The following is a 24,086-nucleotide window of genomic DNA, read 5'->3' as shown; positions in this document are numbered from 1 at the left end:
CGAGCACGCCAGCCGCAGGTAAGAGTCATCATCATCGATAACATAATATCAGTGTTCAATACTGATGCTTCGCTGCCATACAACCATGATTTATTGGAAAGTCTTATTATGAAGAAAGGAATAAAGGTGGATGGGGAAGGGACTTAGTGTTAGGTTATTACAATCATTCCGAGGTGCCTACACATCCAAACACTCCTTCAGGCAATCTGGATAGGAACTGACAACAAGAACGCTATTGGCATCCGTTAGCAGCCATGTGTTGCGGAGTATCAACCAGGCGCGGTGCGAATCATGCGGTTCTCACCCTGAAAGACGGGTATCACCAACAGCACCCAGATTTTTCGAAATCGCTTCCGCACTCCTCTGCCAGGTCAAGGGTTGGCCACCTATCTGCATTGGGCACGGCAAACAGCACTTTGTTCGGAAAACGATGGTTCGGTGCATGCAACACATGGCCTAACCAACGCAGCTTCTGGTGCTGAACACATTATTCAATGGAAGACCTTGTTGCACAACCAAAAACTCGCTTTCTAATAGCCTCATTACGGATTTGCCGACTCACACGAGTTATGGTTCTGAGACAACGATTGTCGAACACCTGAAAATATCTCAGTTCCACTGATCGAACAGGCCAAGTCTCGGTCGTATAACAAAACAGTAGGGTGACCCACACGTCCCTTGAAATTCGGGGATATACCGCTTTAGCACCATAGGTATCTCAAACTAGCAAACGCAAACTGAATCTTGCATATTCGTGGACTGACCTATTCTGTCACACTTCAATCAGAACTAATGTAACTTCCAAGACACGTAAAACGCTCCACAACTTCGAGTACCTCTCCCTGGACTGTAAGTGAAGCGTTCAGTGACCGACTGTCCAAGAGTAATATCTTATACTTTGTGAGTGCAAAGCGCATGATTGTAGTCAGCTCATCCAAAAATACCTGAACCTTCTCCTCTTCGAAGACGAGGACAGTGTCGTCCAGATCAACAAGGATTTCGTCACAGACTATTTGATCACCAGGGTTTTGAAGACATTCCAGCGTTCGTCTCATTAGTTCATCAATCACGAAACTAAATATGAATGGACAGACAGAGGCACCTCTGATGGAAGCCTTTCGAGAGCTTTCACATCAGAAGGCCTGAGGATACAATGAAATTATTTTCACAAACTTCCGGGGCATTGTTTAGGGGAGGGGGGGCAAATGTTTTAACGAGAACAGACCGGTCAACCGAGTCGAACATGTCATGGAAATCCAGGAATACTGAAATCGTGGGTCATATGTACGTGTGGCTTCGTTTTAGCACCTGACGGAGTGTTAAGATTCGATCAAAGCAACCCCTACCAAGCTGGAATCCAGCTTGCTGTTCTCGAATAAGTGTTTCACGAGCCACCATAAAGCTATGAAGGAGAATGACACGAAAAGTCGCGTTCAAGTCAGGTTCCAGCTGATCACCTGATGATTATCGAACTCACTATCACCGATTCTTCCCAGGCGTCCGGATGTCTCCTCTTCCGAGGAGCTGAATGAGGACTTAACCTCCATCTTTGAATAATGCGGATGGGAGGTCACCTGGACAAGGAGCTCCGCAGCATTTGAGTCATTGAACTCCGAGGCGGTAGGGGATTCCAGGTTCAGCGTTCGGAATTCTGTTTCACTTGCAAGATCCAATGGTGGTAGCTGGTGGCTAGTGGACCTGTTTTTCGAAAGATCTTCCAGTCTCAGTTACTAGGCGATTTGTCCGCACCTTATGCGGTCCGAGAAAAAGAAGGGAGAACCGGCTCTGAACGAGCACGTGGTCAGAATCCACGAACGTATTCCAAAACAACCGCCAACGCCAACTGATGCCAAAGTAATAAAGTTGAGTTAGTAGCCAGCAAGTCGGTGGAGGACACCATGCGACCAAACGATTTCGGCTATTTCGAAGGTTAGTACTGCATAAAAACCGCCGGCGGTCAGCACATTGCAAAAGCAATCGTCCACCATTGTCCGTCCAATCCTAATTGAGTCTTAGCTGCGCTACGCCTGCCTACTTGTGCATTTAGATCTCCGACAACCACCACTATATCTGAGCTTTTGAGTCGCCGCAACAGGAGATTCAGGAAGTCATAAAACTCGTCCTTTATGTTGTCAGAGCTCCATTTGTTGGGTGTAAGCAGACACGATAAACAAAGAGCGATGAATTTCCTGGTCGTAAGACTGCCTCATTGACGTTGCCAGATGAACGGCACAGAGAAGACTATCACCGAGTATCCAGACAAGCAAGGATCCTTCGGCCCGGTGAGTTAAGATGATACCGACCCCTGCACACCCTGCCGCAGCAGTCTCTGGGTAGCCAGATGTCCGCAGCGGGAAGCGAGTGGAGAGTGATGGGGTGGTTAACTCAACCACTGTGCACGAATCTTGAATTCTTGTTTCTGATACAATACACACATCAATGTCAAACGAGCTTAGGGTGAGAACAAGAGCAACTTGTCCTGCTTGCTTCAGAGTGCGGACATTGAAGGCGGCCATATAGACCGGGTGTCGAGATTTGAGGGTTGATGTCAAGATGCCTGAGGATATCAGCGCTGGATGACGCTCAAATGTTGCTGGTAAAACTGACGCAGTATGAATAGAGCCATTAGTCCTAACCACTGGCCTACAATCAGAGAGTCATTAATGGGATGTGGCGAGGGGGAAGAAAAAGCATGTGAAGGAGAAAGAAGGGAGGCGTCAGCAGTAGCCTGTTTTCGCTTACCCGCCCTTATGTATGCAGCGAGTAAGGCGACCCGGCTGGTGGCACCACACGACGGTCGGTGTGGCTTGGGATTATTTGTAAATATGAAATTCATGGTTTTACGTGGGCTGGGATGCTGCAGGGGCGCCTACACCTGGACAGAAATACGATTAATGCCCTCAACCAAAGCTTTTGGTTGACTAGAATGTCCGTCACAGCACACACAGACACAGTCGGTGTAAACTCCGATCACCAAGACACACGTCAGTGAACCATGGTACTAGAAAGCACAAGAGGAAAACTGCGGACAACTCGTGACGGCGGATCGATCTAAATTTTCAATTCAATATAGCAAAATTTGTCGAAGAAACACGTTGAAATCTGCTGAGTCTGAACAACACAACTAAATAAGTTCACAAGATCTTCCCGCACGTTGAGGCCATTAGCAAATGGTGACTCAAGTTAATGATCTCGCTTTGATTCCCGTGGGAAAACCATTACGCGCATTTCGCACAATAAAGGTTCTAGTCTTCTGAAGGATGCGCAAAGTGTTTGGCTAACAATGCTTTTCTAATTCAGGTGTATTCGGTCGAGTCCCACTCCGCATTTTTAAGACAACAAACTAATGTTGCTGCCTATCGCCAAATACAACCCTTCCAGACGTTGACGACGTATATAACATTATTATAACGCGGTGCGTGCTTTCAGAACTAAAAGACTTTTACAGATACCAACCGTCTAACCGCTTTAAATAGGATCTGATAGCAGAGGTGTACATCACATGCAGGACGGGAAGAAGGAAAAATGATAATTTAACAAGTTTGAGATCCATTCAGATTGACAAACCTCTTAACCTCTCAACAGAATTCTGTTGTTCTGTGCTTGAACTGATAACCAACGCACCGGAGAAGGCATTGATTTGCTCAACCAACGGAAGAGTCACTAAATAGAACGTTTTCTGTACGAACAAACCCGTTCCTTCCCAATGACAAACATCCGAAGTCGCATCTCCTGGTGGGCCAGTTGAGCAAATTGTGGGAAGCACTTCCAAAAATTCACAAATTCGTGTTTCCAACAAACTAAAGTTCTTGTTTGGGTGGGCTTTTTCAGGGGATCGGAGAAAGACAGACGATAGCTTGTCGAACACTACTCGACGACTTGGTCCAGGATGAGCCAACAGACTCTGAAGACAAGCAACAAGCCAATGACAAGCGAATCGTTCCAAACCATCCAATGAGGGACAGTCGTTCCACAGCCGGTCGAAGGTTGTTACTACATGTGAGTTGATATCTGTACCGAGAAGAAACAAGACAAGTTCATGCGCACTAATGACATCAGCAACTCAGTACAGAAAAAAAAAACTAACAGACTGGTGGATGACGAAAAATGGAGATCATTCGTCTATGATGTGAGCATATCAGCAATCAAAATCGACTCGAATGAAATGAGAGAAAATGTGGATCGTTCTCAGAACGAGATAGGGTTCTATGTGATTAGAGAAGAATCACTTCACAGACAAAATCCACTTGACGGATAGTATTCTGACCTTGACTAATAGGGACCGAAAGGTTGGAACACGCAATGACAGAACTGGGCTATAAGTTTCATCGAATCAGGTATTAGCAGATGACCCGGAACATAACTTCCACAAATCATCATGCCAAACAAAGAATATGGTAATAATTCCTTTGGAAGATGCATTCCAGTAAGCGGCCGCACCATGTCAGCTGCTTTACTGAAAACAAGAACATCCAGCGAGAAAGACAGGGCTAAAAATAGTAACAGATGTAGACACGGTAAAGGGAAAACCAAACGATAAGGGATGGAGGCGGACAAATCTAATACTGATCCGAAGCATTCGCACACACTGTTGAAACAAGGAATTCTTCCAGACATTGCAGTATTAGATTCTAGCAAAGCACCTGAGTACACAAGCCTTCAGACCAATCGACCGCGCGTTGATGATGCCTCCTCAATTAGTGACGAAACATCTAACAAGCCACGTGTCAAGCTTGACCAACAAACTAAGAAACAAGCAACACATTCAAGCTAGCCGTATTTCGCAACAATCTCAAGGATCGAGAACTCAATCAGTCAGAAGTCAAAGAGGTGTGTGACTGAATGCTGTGGTTTATCGAGAACTCAATCAGTCAGAAGTCAAAGAGGTGTGTGACTGAATGCCTGTGGTTTAATAACAAGGAAGCTCAGATAACGATGTTTATGCGCATCAAGAAGTTATTGGTGAGGATTTATCCCCCTCTGGTCTAGTTGCCTTTTCATCTACACAATGAATGAATAGAACACTCCCAACCAACCGCAATCGTAACTTCACATAGATCAGCACAAGAAGGGCATGTAGATATCCGACAAGCTACTACACAACTCTGTTGGGTTAAGCAATAACCTAACGATATCAGAGTTTTGTGGTCTAGCCAATAATTAAGGATAACTGAGTAACTCGGAAACATTCTTCAACAAAAAAGAAGCTTAGTTTACCTGAATCTAGAGGCTCGGTACACTTATTCAACACTGAAGCATAGGCTTGCGCGACCGTTGCAGTGATATATTCAAAGATTGAGTTCTCCAATCGAGCTGATGGTGTGGTATGAGTCGCTAGTTGGAATAGCTTGAACATGATATCTGAGGGACCCATAGTTTCGAGCACCTGAAAATGAGAAATTAGTGAGCAGCACAGATGAGCAAATAAGCAGTTTCTAGATCAAGTGAATCTCCTTAGAGGGGAGATCATGCAAACAGGTAATCTGATCTGGAGAGAAATAGAACGGGTATGACGGTGTCGCAGTTACGGTTGCCCAGTGAGTAGATTAACCGATTACAGAAACAGAAGTTCAGTGGATAGTTGTCTCAGGAACCCAGAACGAATTTATCTATGAGTATAATAGACACCGTACTCGAGCTCAAAAGTTCTTTCAAGCTTTTTCATGTACGTGGATTACGAAGTTTAAAGTTGTACTCTATGGGATACATTGGAAACAGCTAGAAATACTGAATTCTATTACAGATTGTTGTCACACGCAAGAGTTGAGAGATTCAGATTCAAATCCGCCAACAAATTCAATTATTTCCCCTTCCACGATGAGTAAACTTCAGGCGGACCAAGATATCCTCGGACGTGACTATTATTTCGAAGCCTTGCACGCTTAGTAGCAAAAGTTAGTGTTTGCGGACATGTTCGGTAGGTTTTGACAGAGCCAGACAGAATGCTCCCATCGACAGTAGAATACATGAAAGCAATGCACATGGGTGACTGAGCCGTACACCTGTGCCACAACAAAACAAGCCTGTATAGTGCACACGGACACAAATTAAGACATGACTGAATAATCAACTGAATCTCTTTTCCATGGTACTCTTCAACCGAATGTGCTGCACTAAAACCACTCTGTCCTAATCGAGAGAGTCTCCCATCACCACCAAATCAATTTACAAATGAATGCAGCTCGCCCATTGCGTATAACTAGTGTTCGATTAGAACACGGAAACCCGGGGACTACGCCTAACTGACAAACCCCAGAGAAGGGTGAAACCGGTCGTAAGCTGTCAGAGTTTTCAGCAACCATATAAGTAATGTGTTATGTCAAGAAAACTGCAGTGTTCATTAGAGTCCAACATCTGGGTTGTACCTATCGCTTCGAAGTCTCCTCACATAAAAAACAGAATAGAAAAAAGCTGCGGGGTAATATGTACTCAAACGGTATAAAACGATTGGGACTACAGAAGTAGTGAGTTATCAAATGTTGTTTGCCCACATTTTCTATATTCAGTGATTCGATCAGCATCCAAACCAGCTGACACCGTGAGAGACCAATTGTCAAGTCAAAGTCCCATTGACTACGTGTGATAGTGTAGCGGTGGGTTAGTAATAGAAACGAATTATTGGTCCCGTACTGCCCACTGGTGATTCTGGATCATTGCCAAACGGTATTGATACTGAGGTGGTACCTCCTCGACAGTAGAATAGCTATTTTGGGAACTAAAAACTGTCTACAGTTCAACCTGGATTGGGTTGTTTTTCTTTCGAGAGGCAGATCATAACGAAGTATTCCACACCAAGAAAAACGTCATCTTCGCCTTTTCTGCTGCAAAGAAAATTACCTTAGTCGTCTACCGTAATTCTTCAATTATTTCCAGACCGTTTTTCGTACACGCGATTCATCTTTTAACCGACTAATGAGAAAACAGACGTAGTGTTTAAAAATAGAGTAATCAATGGGACCGAAATGCAATTAGGTAATGACCTATTCATTATCATCAGGGCATTGAAACAGCTGAACATGGGAAACGTAATGAAAAAATGATTACGCCTCGAAACACGAACTAGGTCCAGCTGGTACTATAGAACGGTGGTTATAGGTAATTAGTGCTAGTCTAAAAATTCATGTGAAACGCGTTCGATCGATTATAGGAAGTACGGGGCTGACGTTTATCGATCGGTTGACCATATTCAGGCGGGGAGAATCAAGAGACCAGGGATGGGGTGGAGCCAAGTGCCTCACAGTCAGAAACTCTCGACTGATATCTGGTCTATCTATAGAACACATGTACACAAAACGCTGGAAATTCATGGAATGCGATAGATGTTTGCGATCATCTCGGTTTGTCCGAACCGTATTGAATATCACTCTCGAGAACGCATTGCGAGATGGCGCTAGGCACATATCGTTTCTAGAACGCACGGAGCCTCCTGTTCAATGGTTTTCGATACCAGTTCGATACAACAGAGACAGACGGTATTACATTGAGTGTACGAATACCCATTTCTATCCAATAACCCAATTTATCCGGCATTGTCTAATGTTCTTAATACTAGTCATGCTGCTTTTGGTGCCATGACATCGAACGCCAAGAAGCACCACACCATTGTATCGCCGTAGGTTCTATTTATCCACATTTATATTCCAAAAAGCATAATCAAAACACCACCTGCAGGAGCTGCTTAGAGCCAACTACGCAGAGGTTCGCAACCTATAACCACCTTGGTAGCCACGATACTTGGGGAATTCATGTCTTGAACTCTAATCCATTGCACAATGTTGTTAGATCGCCTAGTCGGGACTGGGTGAATTACCGGTACAATCAGTGATTTCGATCAACAGAGGAATTCCTACGCAGCCACTGTGAATCCTGCGTTAAACTTCGTCAGACCGAGAAATTGAACAGTGTGGGAAAAAGATAGCAGAACGGAACAACTTAAAGGATGAATAGTCCTGACCAGGAATGGGTGTAAAAATAGTTTGGTAACAGACCGTCTCGTTATGTGCGCTGCAGGTGGGAACAACACGTGGTTTCAGTTGGTGAGCGTTGGAAGTGCACAGTTGTTCGCGGGATGTTGCAAGCTTTTCAGGTTGCTCTACCCCTTGATGAACGTGCTTAGGGGCAGAACCGAAGGCTTACACAGGATGACTAAGCCCAAGAGTCACGTGCCCGTGTTAGAATCAGACAGAACCATGGCTAACCAACTGTTGCTAGGGCAACCGTTAGTTGTGAAATTACAATGGATGAGACAAGAGCAACCGGAAGACTTACTGATCCCCTCAATGCAATAATTACGGAACAGAACAAAACGCAAATCAGGGGTTCGTGGGCCAATACCTGAAAGTGAGGACGGGAAGTAGGACAGAACGCAATCGGTGCAGTAACAAATATAACAACACAGATTGCGTGGTGTTCGCAATATAAATCATTTTCACTTGTTGAGGACGTAAAATATGTTACATTTTTAGATGAAAGGCACAGTAAAAAGCAGTGAGCACCTAGTGATAAAAGGTGCGGTGGGGTCAGTTCCAGGATAAGCAGGTCACCTGAATCATTGCATCATGTTATGTTATGCTCTAATTGACTTAACGCCTGTGGGCGTTGGTGGTCCAACAGTCTTGAAAGCTTCAGAGCGATCATAAATGCTCCTAAGTCCCATTAGCAGTAGTGAGTGAGAAACTATTTAAATCAAGATCATAGTCGTTCCATGTGGCTTCACACTAGACCATTGGAACATAGAATCGTGAAAACGCCCAGGAAGGTAAAACTTCCCTCTGACTTAAACAATGACAGGCTAGTGAAAAATTATTCATAATATTAACAGGTGAATGAAAAGTGTGGCAAGGAGTAAAGGCAGAGGGAACCAGCAGAAAAAAGAAGCCTCTTTGTGTCTTCTTCTCAGCACTAATGCCGAGCAGGACAGGTTCATATGTCCTCGTATTGGACCAAACACGCCCTACGACCAGACTAGCATTGTACCCAAGACAGAGGTCCTACTGTGACTCATATTACTAACGCCATAAGGCATAAACACAACTCTGACCTGAAACTAAATTTCCAAGCTGTGTGATTACGCGCAGTCTCTGCAACCACAGGCCATATGTCTCAGACCTACTCTCAGTGTAAGCCCGACCACTCAAGACCACGTGTCATTCAGTTCAGTTGAGGTGAAAAACTACGCATACAGGAGGGATTGGTGTCCTTTTCAGAGGATATCTAAACACTGATAAGAAAGGTTGCAAAAGCCATGTAGCTAGGGCAGCTTTACACAGCAGCTCAATATCAAGAACACGCAAGTGTAGGTAACCGATTACGTGGCATAAAGCATGTAAGAAGCAAGTCATCTAGTTTTCATAAAGGAAACTACTCACAAGGTTGCTGAAAACTCTTCGACAGCCCACGACCCATTTCGCCCTTCTTGGGGCTCATCAGGTAGGCGCAGTCCGCGAGTTTCCGTCAAACTTATGTTCTACTTGAGAAATATACTTGAAAACTACTTGAAACTATACTGCGATATCTCGAATATCGTGCCAATTGAATCATGAGGCGGCCTGTGTGCAACACATTCAGCTGTAGAATATCATAAACGAGAGATTCAGTTGAGTCTTTCGTGAAAACCAAATTGATTTGCAAATGAGTGCATTTCTCGAAGTCATCTAGTTGATCGTTCACAAGATTTTAAGACTGCTGGACAACCACACCTTCAACTGCGTTTTTTTGAAGCACCATTAATTAGGACACAACAGTCAGCACAAAAAGTAAAATGATTCAGGCCATCTGCTCAGTTTTAAACTGACCCCACCACACACGTTCTCATTAGACCTTACCTGATATTCGACGCTCAATCCTTATTTCCGCGCCTTTTTATCTAGAATTAAGAAAGTTTTACACCTTCTGTTCCACCTTGCTGTATTGATGTGAAAGTTATGAGGGAATTCAGTGTTTCAAAAAGAAAAAGAATCAATTTCATCATAGAAACTTACTGACTGAGTGTTGAAGAATTCGATTAGCTTTGTTTGTTGGCTGGAAGAATAGAAAGCAGAGTTTTAAACAAGGATAGGCTAGATCAGGAGATAAGAAAAACAATATGTTCACTGTGGCAATGCGATAAGATCGTAGTACACTGTGGTACTCTCGTGTTGAGACCAGACACAATCAAATGTCAGGTGTCTCATTTGCCACATAGCCCAATGTTGCCTTCCTTGTGTAGAAAGAATTTAGAGGAAAACAGAATCCAGTTTAGCCCTATCAACCAAAAAACGGGAATATCGGGCGTATTAACAACAGACGTCCACAGGTCCGTCCGTAGGTCAACATTGGTTGACACAAGGACTTCTGGTGCTACCAGTATACTGCAGTGAGGCAAAGGACAACACCCTAGGTAGTTGCCAACAATATCATAAACGAGAGATTCAGTTGAGTCTTTCGTGAAAACCAAATTGATTTGCAAATGAGTGCATTTCTCGAAGTCATCTAGTTGATCGTTCACAAGATTTTAAGACTGCTGGACAACCACACCTTCAACTGCGTTTTTTTGAAGCACCATTAATTAGGACACAACAGTCAGCACAAAAAGTAAAATGATTCAGGCCATCTGCTCAGTTTTAAACTGACCCCACCACACACGTTCTCATTAGACCTTACCTGATATTCGACGCTCAATCCTTATTTCCGCGCCTTTTTATCTAGAATTAAGAAAGTTTTACACCTTCTGTTCCACCTTGCTGTATTGATGTGAAAGTTATGAGGGAATTCAGTGTTTCAAAAAGAAAAAGAATCAATTGCATCATAGAAACTTACTGACTGAGTGTTGAAGAATTCGATTAGCTTTGTTTGTTGGCTGGAAGAATAGAAAGCAGAGTTTTAAACAAGGATAGGCTAGATCAGGAGATAAGAAAAACAATATGTTCACTGTGGCAATGCGATAAGATCGTAGTACACTGTGGTACTCTCGTGTTGAGACCAGACACAATCAAATGTCAGGTGTCTCATTTGCCACATAGCCCAATGTTGCCTTCCTTGTGTAGAAAGAATTTAGAGGAAAACAGAATCCAGTTTAGCCCTATCAACCAAAAAACGGGAATATCGGGCGTATTAACAACAGACGTCCACAGGTCCGTCCGTAGGTCAACATTGGTTGACACAAGGACTTCTGGTGCTACCAGTATACTGCAGTGAGGCAAAGGACAACACCCTAGGTAGTTGCCAACAGAATGAGAAAATTCATCGCCAGGCCCAAGGTACAAGACAGTTTACTCATAAAGACGGATCCTCAGAACCCAACGACATAGGTCGGTTACTCGGAGACGACAGGGTCGATTACGTCTTTAAGAACCAGTTGAAACTGAAGGTATTACATGGGGCTTGGGCGGTCTCACGGAGGCTGGATGGAATTACACTCATATACCATTGCAGCGTGATAAACTTTTCTCGTAATTGTCAGACCCTCGGTCATCAAGGTGATTGTGAGCTATTTTTATGCATTGAAACTCGTAAAAGCCACCAAGTGAGATAAATGCTCACGACGGCGTAATCTTGAACGACACTGGAATGAATGATGAATGATGATAACTCTAGAAGGATTGAGCTGTGACGCATTGTTCAACGAATGGTTACATGTGACTTCCAAAGACCAAGTCAGGTGAATGAAAATAAATGAACAAACTAGTACTTGGTAGACTGTAACACACTTAAGGTGCCTAGCTGCAATGTCACCTGAGAGAAGCACGAGGATTGAAATACTGCCAGATTGCCCAAGCTTATACATGAACAGTCGAGAGGCAGAGGTTCGGTCTGAACCACGGACCTTTCCGTCGGTATGTTCGAGTCTTGACCACTGAGCAATATTGAACTCCAGGTAAAGAAGGGGAACAGTAAATCAGCCGAGCTTATTACTGATTACCAAAATGGTAGCCCCTTGGGGAATGCGCGTCAATGGCGCACACCAAACCAAATGGGGAATAAACCAGCTATTGGAAGGGACTCTTCTTGAACTCTGGGGAAGGGGAGTTATTTCTGCACCGGAATGCAATAAAAAAATCCGGGATTGGAGGTTTTCTTCCGGGTAAACGTGTTCCTTCTTGGGCACTGTCCTCGAGAGAAGGAACACTGGATGGAACTGACGAACCCACAAGCCTCTGGTGGCTGATCAACAGTCATCTGATCAATCACCACTAAACGCAGTCGAGCTACCAGGATTTCGACACACTGACCACAAGCCTCTGTGAAATTAGTGGACAGTCCTGAGAACCAACAATAGATTAGAAAACCAATTTAATCGTTCGCTAAGTTCTCGGAAAGTCTGATACAAAAGTATCTTTTAATGTACAATGGTGTACGTATTTGAAAGACGATGATCGAGTAATCCTGAATTTATAATAAGGCCAACATAAATTCAAGAAACGTCATTGTGTAGCGCAAAATTTTAGTCGAATCCTAGAAAGCCCAGACATACGACGACCCTCATCTTCAGTGAAGCTGATCAAGAAGTCGTGAAGGGACCAGTCTGTTGTACAAGTCAGTTGCTCGGAATATTAGCCGAGTTGAAGGAGGGTTATAACATGGATATCCGAACCGCACGAGTATCTTGAATACGCGGAAAGCATTCGAGGATATTTTTTTTCTGAAACCACCAACTTTCGCGACGAACATGGTGTAGTTTTCTACTTGTCTATTCTTCTCCGGGCCTGCCAAATTCCACGCTAACCAAGAATTTATCAGGTTCCAACCAATAGTTGCACGCTGTATCAAGGTGTACTCAATTTTCCGTTTTTCACCATAAGCAGTATGTTGGGCTTTTCGTTTTAGGCATCCATTCATTCTTGCATTTCGTACGGACTGACTCCTCAAGTCATTTGAAAGCTTCATTTATCGTGTGAATCATTCGTCTTTTTGAGCTTCAAAGTTCCTCTGGTATTGAATGACAGGCCACCGACTCGCAGGTAATACGTTTGTTTACAGTCTTGAAAATCGAATGAATTCATAAAAGGCATGCGCAAACTGCATTTTGGAGTTCAAAACCAACCCATTTTTAGCTGGATCACGACCGTACGGTCCTCAGGTTGTAAATGAAGTGAACGAGTTTCCTGACGCAGCGGATTGACCGACTGCTGTTTTTCAATTCGGATATGCACAGGTCGACCAACTCTTTGAGAAACTCGGGCAACGAATCCCACAATAGAAGTAGCGCTCTATGAACAATGAAGCACACACCATATCGGATAAAAATTAACCATGTCGAGCTTTATGGATGGGATGTGCGGGGGATTCGGGTGACTAGTCTCCTCAAAACAAACACCGTGGACTTCCGTCATTTCCTGAACACGAATCCTGCGATTGTTGCACATAGTTCTACGGTTATATCAGAGGATGGACTATCAGTGATGGATGGGTGTAATATAGTAAGTTTCCATTGGAAGTGACATAGAAAATAATCACAGTAGCAATATCTGGTGAAATGCCTTCGGAATAGCTTGTACTGACTGTTACAGAAAGGTGATTCAGTTAACTCCAGAATTTACCGAACAGAAACTCGACTTGATGAACAAACGAGTTACAGACAGTAGACATGATAGACACAAAAGAGACAACGTGTGACATTGCTAAGGAGCCACCACCATATATTCGTGTCACTTAGAACTGTCACGAACGTGCTTAGTCGCTCCACGCGGAGCTCTGCAGAAATGCAGCCGGTGATCACATCGTCTAAACTGTCAACTCAAAATAATGAGCTGGGAATACTTCATGGCACTTTCCATGTCAATTTTTAGACATTACTGAAGGAAGACAGCATATGCTTTGGGTACATCCTTGAGAGATTTTTATATGCAAAGTATATGCCACCTGAACAGAAGTAGCTCAACTCAACTAATTTTGACTCAACCTATAAAAATGAAAAAAGTCCGTCGATCTAGTCTGGGATTTTCTACTCGGTCCTATTCGGCGGTTTCAGTGAATCGTACGAAAACGGATAGCTGGCTAACATCGCCTAATTCGCTTTCCGATTTTGGTGGAACCAGAATTATGGAAAGCAAAATCTAACATTAGTTATGACTTTTTGGAAAATCTGGAATAAACACAGATATATGTCCGTGAAATCTATTTACAATCGCGAGTTTTCGAGGGATGGAATGACCTGAGTTGAAGCTCCAGAGCGACGGCACATGCAACCAGTATAAGTTGTTTTACTCAGAGTCAACTAACAGTCTTAACCGACCAGCTCCGTGGGGTGTTTTCGAAGCCCTTTTAACCCACCGTTAGAAAGAAAGGAGGTCCCGTGGATAAAATCACACAGACCGCTGGGTGAAAGGTTGAATTCGGATATTTTTTGTCCTGGCTTGCGTAGTGTGCTTCAACAGCTTTACAACAAGAATCGAGCTACGTAGCAAATATGGTCACGTACCCAACTCAGACATGTACCAATTGGTGCTGCAAGGTGCACTTAGTGAGAATGTACGGTAGAAATAAACAGATATGTCATCACTGCAAAGTGATGGGCCTTGGGAAATGGTGAGGCCAGTAGCAAAGGCAAATAGCACTCGACCGATAATATCAGATGACAATCACGTGAATGGAAAAATGACGGTCGAAGCTAGAGTAGCTGACTGTGGAGCTAGACAAAAATACTTTTCTTTGGCACGATAATAACTGCAGCAACGTAACAAACCGCAATTGATTTCACCCCACAATTCGCCGTGTAAACTCGTGTGACGATCAACGTCCATCCCTAGTTACCATTGTTATCACAGCTGGAAAAATTGTCCGTATCAGACAGTCTGCATCTTCCGGCTGTTTTGATCAAATGGATAAGCAGAAGTTAAGGTTCCAATTGAATAGTGTCTATCAAAGTTTGGGTTTCCGTTTTTCTTTTTCACAACGAGACTGGGCAAAAGTCAGATAAAATTCCAGTCCATCCGATCTATTCAATGATTGTTTCATCATACGCGTAACATTGGGAAAAGTTACTCCACATAAAAACAGCACACCACAGACAGTAAAGATTACTTCACAGTTAACGAACGATACAAGGGACAGAAGACTGAAAATTTACCTATCTTCTGACAGACCCGTAATTATTCGGAAAGTAGTCCCCAAGTTTTCCACCATACATTGAGAAGGTACGGGTTGTTCGCTCATCAGCTGACAGATAACGTCCAAACGACCGAGCAACAGGTCACATAGATGGCGTATCATTGTAGGGGGACACGATTCGACAGGGGATTTAGCAGCCGTTTGTGCAAAAAAGTGTAGCACACTTATCAAGCTGGAAACTGCTGAAGCTGGGAAAGACAGATAATGGGAAGCATGTTCTTCGACGCAATCGACAGAAATAAAAACTGAGATTTCGTCATGTAAGTGAAGTCAACATGTGCTGAGAGGCCAAGAAGCACTGTACACAGTTGTTTCTTACTTATTGGGATTCATCATCGGTTCGCATCTCACGAAACTCCCAGGAGAGGGCATTTCGATGAGATCAAGAAGCGTCATTAAAGGGTGGAACGTTTCGCGTAGTCCATTAGCTGTTTACATAAATTCACAACCAAAGTTAGAGCAGGATAACGGAAATGTAATCTGACCGTCTGGCACACAGGCCAGTGAGTTCATTACAGCGAGCATCAGAATCCAGATCAGATTGGATAAAAATACTGAAGCTGCAGGCATGATTCAATGCAGGTCTTAGCCACAAATCCCAAGTTGGGATCGCAGTGCTGAATGGCCGCCGCTTAGGCGATACGTAGGAGACGACTGTCATTCTAGCAGTTTGTGACTGAATTGCTGCCATGATTCGTCGAACTCGTTGCAATCAACCAAGTTTTCAGCGATTGGGTTGGATGCAAGCTTGAAATGGTTAAAGGCTAACTTCATTACAAAGTGCTCCGAAATTCTTGTAGACAACAGTCTCTCAGTGTAGCACACTTATCAAGCTGGAAACTGCTGAAGCTGGGAAAGACAGATAATGGGAAGCATGTTCTTCGACGCAATCGACAGAAATAAAAACTGAGATTTCGTCATGTAAGTGAAGTCAACATGTGCTGAGAGGCCAAGAAGCACTGTACACAGTTGTTTCTTACTTATTGGGATTCATCATCGGTTCGCATCTCACGAAACTCCCAGGAGAGGGCATTTCGATGAGATCAAGAAGCGTCATTAAAGGGTGGAACGTTTCGCGTAGTCCATTAGCTGTTTACATAAATTCACAACCAAAGTTAGAGCAGGATAACGGAAATGTAATCTGACCGTCTGGCACACAGGCCAGTGAGTTCATTACAGCGAGCATCAGAATCCAGATCAGATTGGATAAAAATACTGAAGCTGCAGGCATGATTCAATGCAGGTCTTAGCCACAAATCCCAAGTTGGGATCGCAGTGCTGAATGGCTTATAGACTTATAGGCTTATAGATTGACGTAATCTTGTATTCTTCACAGACCCCATAAAGCTGTCGGCTACAAATGGTCCAAGCGAGCTTCCCATTACCGCGCCACGCGAAGCTTTGTGAAAAAGACCTGCACGTTTTTGCCTAGACGTAAGATACTACTCATAAGACTGCTGAAAAGTGGACCATTATGAACGAGAGACTAGGCTGGATTCACTTGATTCTCCTGTCAAAACCAAATTCGTATGTAAATGAGTATAGTACTTCAGATTTGCACATTTATAGTGCACAACAAAAGCGATGAATAGGAATATTCGGTTCAGTAGTATATCACTTGTCTCCTCAAGTGGGGGAACATGTGCGAAAGAGAAACATATCGCGCAACTGCCTCGAACTTCGTACCATATCAACAAACTCAAACCATGTAGGTGGCTAGTTTATTTCTGATGAGTTGGCTCACCATATGGGCTTCACTTTTCTGTGTGTTTGTCATATTGCATGTCCGTTATCCTGACCTGGACCTGATTCTGAATGTAAGTAAACAGCTGGTGAGATTAACGAAATATCAGGGAGCCTATTTGGTTTCGATGGTCAAAGTTTTCTACTGATACTCGTGTCTTCTGGCTGAATCCTCCAACCGAGATGTAACCACGATGTGCATTCTCTACCGTCGTGGCTAACACTGTTATTTCATAAAGGAAATGTCGCATTTTCACAGTCATCTCTAACAATTTTTCTATTTTCATTTACCGGAGAATTTGCCTTTTCAGTAGTTGGCGGTATCCCATGAGGCTTTTATTTGTCACCGCATCTATCCAAAGGAAGTCTGAAGTACATTTCCCTGGGGCTCGTTTTCTTTCCGTTTCCACGCTAACGTGTTGCCCCCTAAATGTGTTTTTTCGGACTATCCACAATTTTTTCTTGCGTAAACTTAGTAAGGCGTCCAACCCTTCCCATTTTGATTCCTGTAACATCTTGCGACGGCACTGGGGATGCACTCAGACACTTGAATGCCATTTTTACCTACACAAAGATCCAGTTAATTCGCTTTCGGCTTATTAGACAGCTATTGAAATTCCCTTTTCGAATTTGCAGTCCGTCATTGTTAGCAATCCTTATGGTGGTATTATGTCACTAAGACTCCGTGAAAGATATACATCTGTACATCTAATTTTCTAAGTGATCTTATGATTGGGATGGTATTCAGGGTTTCGATATCCGAAAAACGTATATCTAATGCAGTTCAGCTCATTTAATTTTTTGGTCACGAACCACGTAAGTGAATTTAGGTGATGGACGGAATACCACTCAGCTACAAAATTTTATACACTTCAGCGTAGCTAAAGGCACCTTAAGTTGGAGACATATAAATACATGTATGCATTTTTATGGAATAATACTTGATGAAGTCTGATAAATTCACACAGCCAATGGCGGTCTTTCAACAACAAAGGTATCGCATTCACTAAATAGCTCTTGCCACGCTGGACAAACATCCGTATACCATCACTGCAAAGATCGAGGTGTCGCCTCCGAAGAATGGCTCTCGTCCTCTTTGCCTTCTTCTCCACGATGAATGAAGCTGTGGCAGCTGGAACCGATGCAATTCGGTGCACGGTTGGTACCACTGACGTGGATCTATGCATAAGAACATAAGCTCATAAAAACTCTGTCATTCCTTACCTCATTCGTCTGATGACTTCGGAGTCATTCTTCAGATCGCGGCCTTTAGGTAGCACTCGCATGGTTTTGGTCCCACTAAGTGCGTTTAGTTTCGCCTGCAGGCCGCATTTTCAGCTTGCGCATAACTACTGTTTACAGGCAAGTACTTCTCTGTGTCCCAGAAAAACGGTTCACTGAAAACTAGTCAGCAGCGGAAACTGAGAAAACTCATTACGTTGCCTTGTTGTCCATTATTACCTCTTCTATGAGAGTTCCCGCTAGTTGGACAATTCATGTCCTCGGAAGTCTTGCCCCAAAGTCAAATCGCCGACCTTCAAAGTGATAATCGCCGTCATTTGGCCGTAACACATGCTCATAAAACTGCCGCAAAATCTTGAACATCTCACATCTAGTTTCACTCTTCTTGGGACTCATCAGGTAGACACAGTCTCCGAGTTTCCGTTAGCTTCATGTTCTGCGCGAACCTAAATTATAATCAGTTAGCGGAATAATCATTTAAACAGTAATTTGGACTCAACTGAATCCCAACTGAATGTTTCTGTCATGATATTCACCTTCAACTGACCTCAACTATTCTTGGAACACTACTTATACAGTTTCTGAAAACTCGCAGGTAATACACCACCGGCCTGCCTCCTTTTGAGGCTCATCAGATGGTAAGGTCATACTCGTGGACGTGCAGTCACTGAACACGCCACTTACAATCCAGGGAGAGGTACTGGAAGTTGTGGAGCGTTTTACGTATCTTGGAAGTTGTATTAGTTCTGACTGCAGTGTGACAGATGAGGTGAATGCACGAATCTGCAAGGCTGGGGCCGCGTTGTTAATTTGAGACACCTATGGCGTCAGAATGGTTTATCCCTGAATCTGAAGGGACGTGTGTATCAAGCTACAGTACGGGCTGTTTTGTTGTATGGCTGTGAGACTCGGCCTATTCGAATAGCGGAACTGAGACATTTTCAGCTGTTCGACAATCGTATGGGTTGATGTCGGTGAATTCGTAACGAGGCGATTAGAAAGCCAGTGCTTGGTTGTGTAACGGGTCCTCCATTGAAGAATGTGTGCAGCACCAAAAGCTGCGTTGGTTGGGACGTGCGTTACGTATGCCGAATCATGGTTTGCCGAAGACAGCACTGTTTTCCATGCCCTATTCGGAGTAGCGTAAACAGAGAGGTGGCCAACCCATGACTTGGCAGAGGAGTATGAAGGAGATCACGAAACGCTTGGGTGCTGTCGGCGCTACTCGCTTTCCAGGATGGAGACCGCGTGATCCCCACTGTGCCTGGTTGGAGACACTACAAGATATGGCTGCCAACCGACGTCAGTGGCGTTCTTGCTGTCAGTTTCTATCCAGATCGCCTGAGTGAATGTCTAGAGGTATAGGAACCTCGGAATGATTGTGGTAAGCTAGCACTTAGTCTTTTCCCGAACCACCTTTATTCTTTTCTTTGCAATAAGGCTTTCGAATAAATCATGGCTGTATGGCAGTGAAGCATCGGTGTTGAACACTGATGTCACGCTGTCGATGATGATCAGGGTGATGATGATGATGTTCAGATGGGCGTAGATTACGAGCTTCCACAGAATCGATGCACAGATTTATACAACAGATTGTTTACGTGAAAAAGCTGCTCCAAAAACTTACATGCTAATTCCCTGTGGTCTTTTCCGGTTGAAGTGGTTTTATCCAACAAGAACTGAAACAAACGAGCCATCACAAGTGGGTTTCTGAGAGCAGCTCGCTGAAGGAGGCTCAGTGCCAAACAGCTCCCTGGAGAAGGCTGATTAAAATTAGCTGCAAAGGATGGGGATGGGTAAAAATGTATTTTTTAGGAGTGCACGGCATTTTTAAAGAGTCGTTGCTCAGACTCGTCCGAGGTTTCACTCCGTTCAAGAGTCCATCAAAAAGGAATTCAAAATTGCTGAAAAATGCGGTTCCTTACCAATACAAGTATATGTGGAAAGTAGGAAGAGTTATCACCAACTACCAGATGTCTTGTCAGTACACTTCGTCAGCTTGTGACCGTTTCAGCTCTTCACGATGAAGAGTGGCGCATGTTTCCCGACAGAATTGCTGTATTGAAACATTACCTTCTAACGTTTTCGGGCTACCTTCAAATCAGAACAGTTACTATTCGATGCCCCAGGACTGCTTTCCGAGAAAACCCGAAATGCCATCATACTTGAAAGTATCATGCAGCCGATAGCTGGACTACGCGGATATGTTGCGTGACTTCGGCTTCAACTGCATGGGGATAAACCGGCTCCTGGGATCCATTAAATCATGACAGCAAGCTGCCGAGTTCAACTGTCCTTTTCAGTATTTTATATTCTAAACATTCTGAACGAACTATGGCAAACTGGAATTGTGCATGCAGATCTCTCAGTAAGATTGCCCGCCTGTCATTGGTGAAATCTTCGAGCAACTTCCAATTTTCTTTTAGGGTTTTGAATTCGTCATTGAGGGTTGATCTCCTGTGGTCTCCGTTAGGAACGTTTTACATAAACTATTTTCCCCTGGGCACTTGAGTCCTCGTTGCTCTATGGTACATTAGTTTTGCACGGCGCACCGAACCGGGCATACTATGTTCCGATAGCATAAAAAAACCTTGTTTTTCAAAAATAGACAAACGATTCAGGTAAGGTCCTCTCAGTCCTGAGCTGATGAATTCCGCATTACACTCAACCACATATTTTAGCTCAACCTGTGTTAACTGAGTGTCATTCCGCCGGACACAAAAGGCGAACTAAAGTAAAAAACAGAAATGAAGCCGTAAATCACCCGTACGGTGGTTACTTCGTTTCTGCTTGAGTGTTCCCTCATTGACGTTCGACAAGTTCGACCATCACGGTTTGGTGCTATGACGGGGCGATGCACATTGTGGAAAGTTTGGACCACAGAAAGTATTTCCTTCTGCCTAGCACGTTTGACTTTGTTAGCGAATTGAATCACCAAACTCACAAAGAAGGAGAAACTGTTACTTCAAAGTAACCTAACACTGCTTTTGTGCACCCCCAATGCCTCTACCAACAAACTGTTCCCGTGAAGAACAGGTTATCCGTACAAGGCGATGCGAATATTGGATGCTCAGTATATAAGAGTAACTGTTGATTTCTTCGATCAACGGCCAAATCAGATTCCGATCAGTATATCCTTCGTTCGGGTTTATATAAGGCAACGCCCCCCCTTTTTTGCATAGCCTATTGTGCTTAATCCACAGTTAATACAATGAGACATCGGCACAGCTCAGTAACTATCAATTGAAACACGAAAAGTAGGAGGTATAAATATTTCATAAGAGTGTCACCCAGATATGATGGTTTTCAGTTATACGTGAGCTGACCATAGTGCGGCTCTGGTTCCAATGAGCAATGGCCAAAGCAAGTCAAATTTACTCTCTTCAGTCCCTTCTGTCTCAAACAGCAGGGCCACTATGTGAACCATGTAGGTGGACAAAATCCGTATGAAAATCGCAGAACATTTTATCAATCCTTAGGCGTCGGTTTTGTTCGTTCATCATTTAATCTACGGTCGCTCAGTTCGCGCGCTAAGCACTTCTGAAGCTTGCGTGCTCAGTAAATATGTGGCCTTCTAAGCACGTTGAAACTTTTGTTCGTTCATCATTTAATCTACGGTCATTCAGTTCGCGCGCTAAGCACTTCTGAAGAGTACTATTTTGCCTCACGAAGCTTGCGTGCTCAGTGAATATGTGGCCTTCTAAGCACGTTGAAATTCCATATCGGTACAACTGCCAGTTGTCTCGACATTTTTGCCATGATCCTATTTGTCTGTACCACAGCCGAGTGCATCGACCAGTTTTAATAGACTGGATCAATCAAGCGTATCGAAGACAGCTATGGACGATCGCAACTAGCCAGTTACCTAGCCGCGCCACACTCAATTCACGGAACGGGGCCTTGGCTGCTCGAAAAAAGGTGGAATCCACCTACGCATAGACGGATTCAAAGGGATTTGGTAAATAGTTCAACGATGTAGGTTGAAAACAGATTCCATAACAGGAAACTTGATTCTCAAGTCACTAGAAGCTAGTATTCAAAAACGAACTCACAGACTGCTGTGAAAAACTGTAATGCGCCAACGAAAATGCCACACATACACATGCATCCCATGTTAATGCCTACCACTGAGACAGACCACTGGTAATGTGCACAGGTATAGAGGCTGTGAGCCAGAGAAAAAAGAATGAGTAGTTCGAGCAAATGTATATTTGCCGGCGAAATGACTTGTGAACTACCTCTGCCACTGAGACAGACCACTGGTAATGTGCACAGATATAGAGGCTGTGAGCCAGGGAAAAAAAGAATGAGCAGTTTGAGCAAATGTATATTTGCAGGGGAAATGACTTGTGAACTACCTCTGCAAGAGTGAAATAGGATAGAAAATAAATGTAGACTTTAGCCAGCAGATCAGTGATCATTTTGAGGAAGATAACAGAAACACAAGATGAGGCCCACCAGTCATCAGTTCAGTTGCAGTGAAAGAGAGAGCGCCTCCGAGCGCCCAGATGCTCACTGAACAACAGGAACTATACCATTACAAGCTTTCCAACAGGAAAGTAAAAACTTCATTCGTGTAGAGCTTTTGGAAAGTGAACACCCTGAAGCATCCTCTTGAACTTTCAAGGAGATTGTCAAAATATTAAACACTAATGAATAAACACTGCAAATTGGTCCAGTAATTTCAATATCAACCTTCCATCAGATTCACGAAGGGTGCTGTGACACATGGCGAGACGCTACTCGCATGTTTCATCAGTAGTATACACCGCTGCACTGGTATCAACAACGGTGAATTTCACCCTGGAACTTCTCTAAGCTTGGATATCACTCTGAAGCTTAAACTGAGAAGCATACCAAATAACTAGGTGCGTAGAATTGTTTTCCCTGATATTTGTTACTTTTGCATCATTCTGAACGCTCCAGTGCAATTTCCGTTCATCGACAGTGATGATCGAAATTCAATCACAAAATTTGACGGTTCAAATGAATAACAGTGAGGCAAACTCCACTTGCTAACAAGATTCGAGATAATGGTCCTTCTGTTGGAAAACCTCCCAGAAGGCACATTTCCATTATTAGGCATATAATGGTCTACTGTAATTTTCTATGCCAAATAAGGAAGCATGCGCTATTTACCTAAGAGAACTTACCTTCTCGAGAAATACACTCATTTGCAAATCAATTTGGTTTTCACAGGAAAACCCGTCTTAATGAACAGGCCTAACGCAACGAGTTCAATTCAAGCTCTTGCAGATGCAGTCAACGGGAATTATTTTCCACCCATACATAGGTTCAAACCATTCACTATCCTCTTCACAGCTCACAACCTGTTCGCATTCATATTTCTAATTGTCTTTTTCGGTGGCACGCATTAGCGTGTGATATGTGTGGCAGTTGTGGCGTTTCTATATAACAAAGCACGACCAGTCTCCTCACTGTCATCTGCAGGTAGGCGGACCTCACTTTCTTGCGAACAACCACGGTATGTAAAAGTGAATAGTGATAGTACAGCCACGCTCCATGAGTCGAGTATGACGGGAGATGGTTGGTGGGAAACTGGAGATGGTCTAGCACTGTGTTTTATGCACCTCTGAGACCGAGGATATAATGATGTCAGTTGGTAAATGATCAGGTAGCTGTTGACCTGTTCGCCGAGCTTGAGAATGGATTTGCAAACGTTTCGTCACCATTCGAGGAAACATCGCCAGTGCGCTGTCGGGTGAGTCTCTCAGCGGCTGCGTTTATATAGTTTACAAAGGGCAGCTTTTTACGCTGTAACCTGATTGGTCATACAAACCACAACGCAACACAGATTATGATCAGACCAACCAGAATACGAGTGCGATGATTGTCAAAGGCCAATCAGGTTACAGCTCAATACCTTTATAAAATATACAAACGCAAGCACGAAGAGAGGGACTATCCACCCAACAGCGCAATTAAGATGTCTCCTCGAATGGTGACGAAACGTTTGCGAACCAATTGCCAAGCTCGGAGAACAGGTCAACAGC

The 24,086-nt window shown here is 43.7% G+C and overlaps 2 protein-coding genes across 2 annotated transcripts in view; one reads left to right on the top strand and one right to left on the bottom strand.

Moving 5' to 3' along the window:
* T265_01949 (hypothetical protein) overlaps positions 1–24,086 on the bottom strand; it is a gene marked incomplete at both ends in the record, with an annotated part of 35,467 nt that overhangs the window by 5,235 nt on the left and 6,146 nt on the right. Inside the window, 6 exons of the mRNA XM_009166087.1 lie at positions 3,568–4,011; positions 5,218–5,386; positions 8,269–8,334; positions 9,981–10,020; positions 15,047–15,275; positions 19,700–19,849. Of these exons, the coding sequence (XP_009164351.1) occupies positions 3,568–4,011; positions 5,218–5,386; positions 8,269–8,334; positions 9,981–10,020; positions 15,047–15,275; positions 19,700–19,849 (1,098 nt within the window). The remainder of the gene's footprint in view (positions 1–3,567; positions 4,012–5,217; positions 5,387–8,268; positions 8,335–9,980; positions 10,021–15,046; positions 15,276–19,699; positions 19,850–24,086) is intronic.
* The window catches only part of T265_01950 (hypothetical protein), a gene marked incomplete at both ends in the record, with an annotated part of 35,256 nt that continues 13,392 nt past the window's right edge, over positions 2,223–24,086 (top strand). Inside the window, 2 exons of the mRNA XM_009166088.1 lie at positions 2,223–2,282; positions 3,832–3,999. Coding sequence (XP_009164352.1) covers positions 2,223–2,282; positions 3,832–3,999 — 228 coding nt within the window. The remainder of the gene's footprint in view (positions 2,283–3,831; positions 4,000–24,086) is intronic.

This window comes from Opisthorchis viverrini (assembly GCF_000715545.1).
Source record: "Opisthorchis viverrini unplaced genomic scaffold opera_v5_22, whole genome shotgun sequence".
NCBI classification, from domain to species: domain Eukaryota; kingdom Metazoa; phylum Platyhelminthes; class Trematoda; order Opisthorchiida; family Opisthorchiidae; genus Opisthorchis; species Opisthorchis viverrini.
The sequence above is the reverse complement of the archived record's forward strand: the minus strand, read 5'-3'. Positions and strand labels throughout refer to the sequence as shown.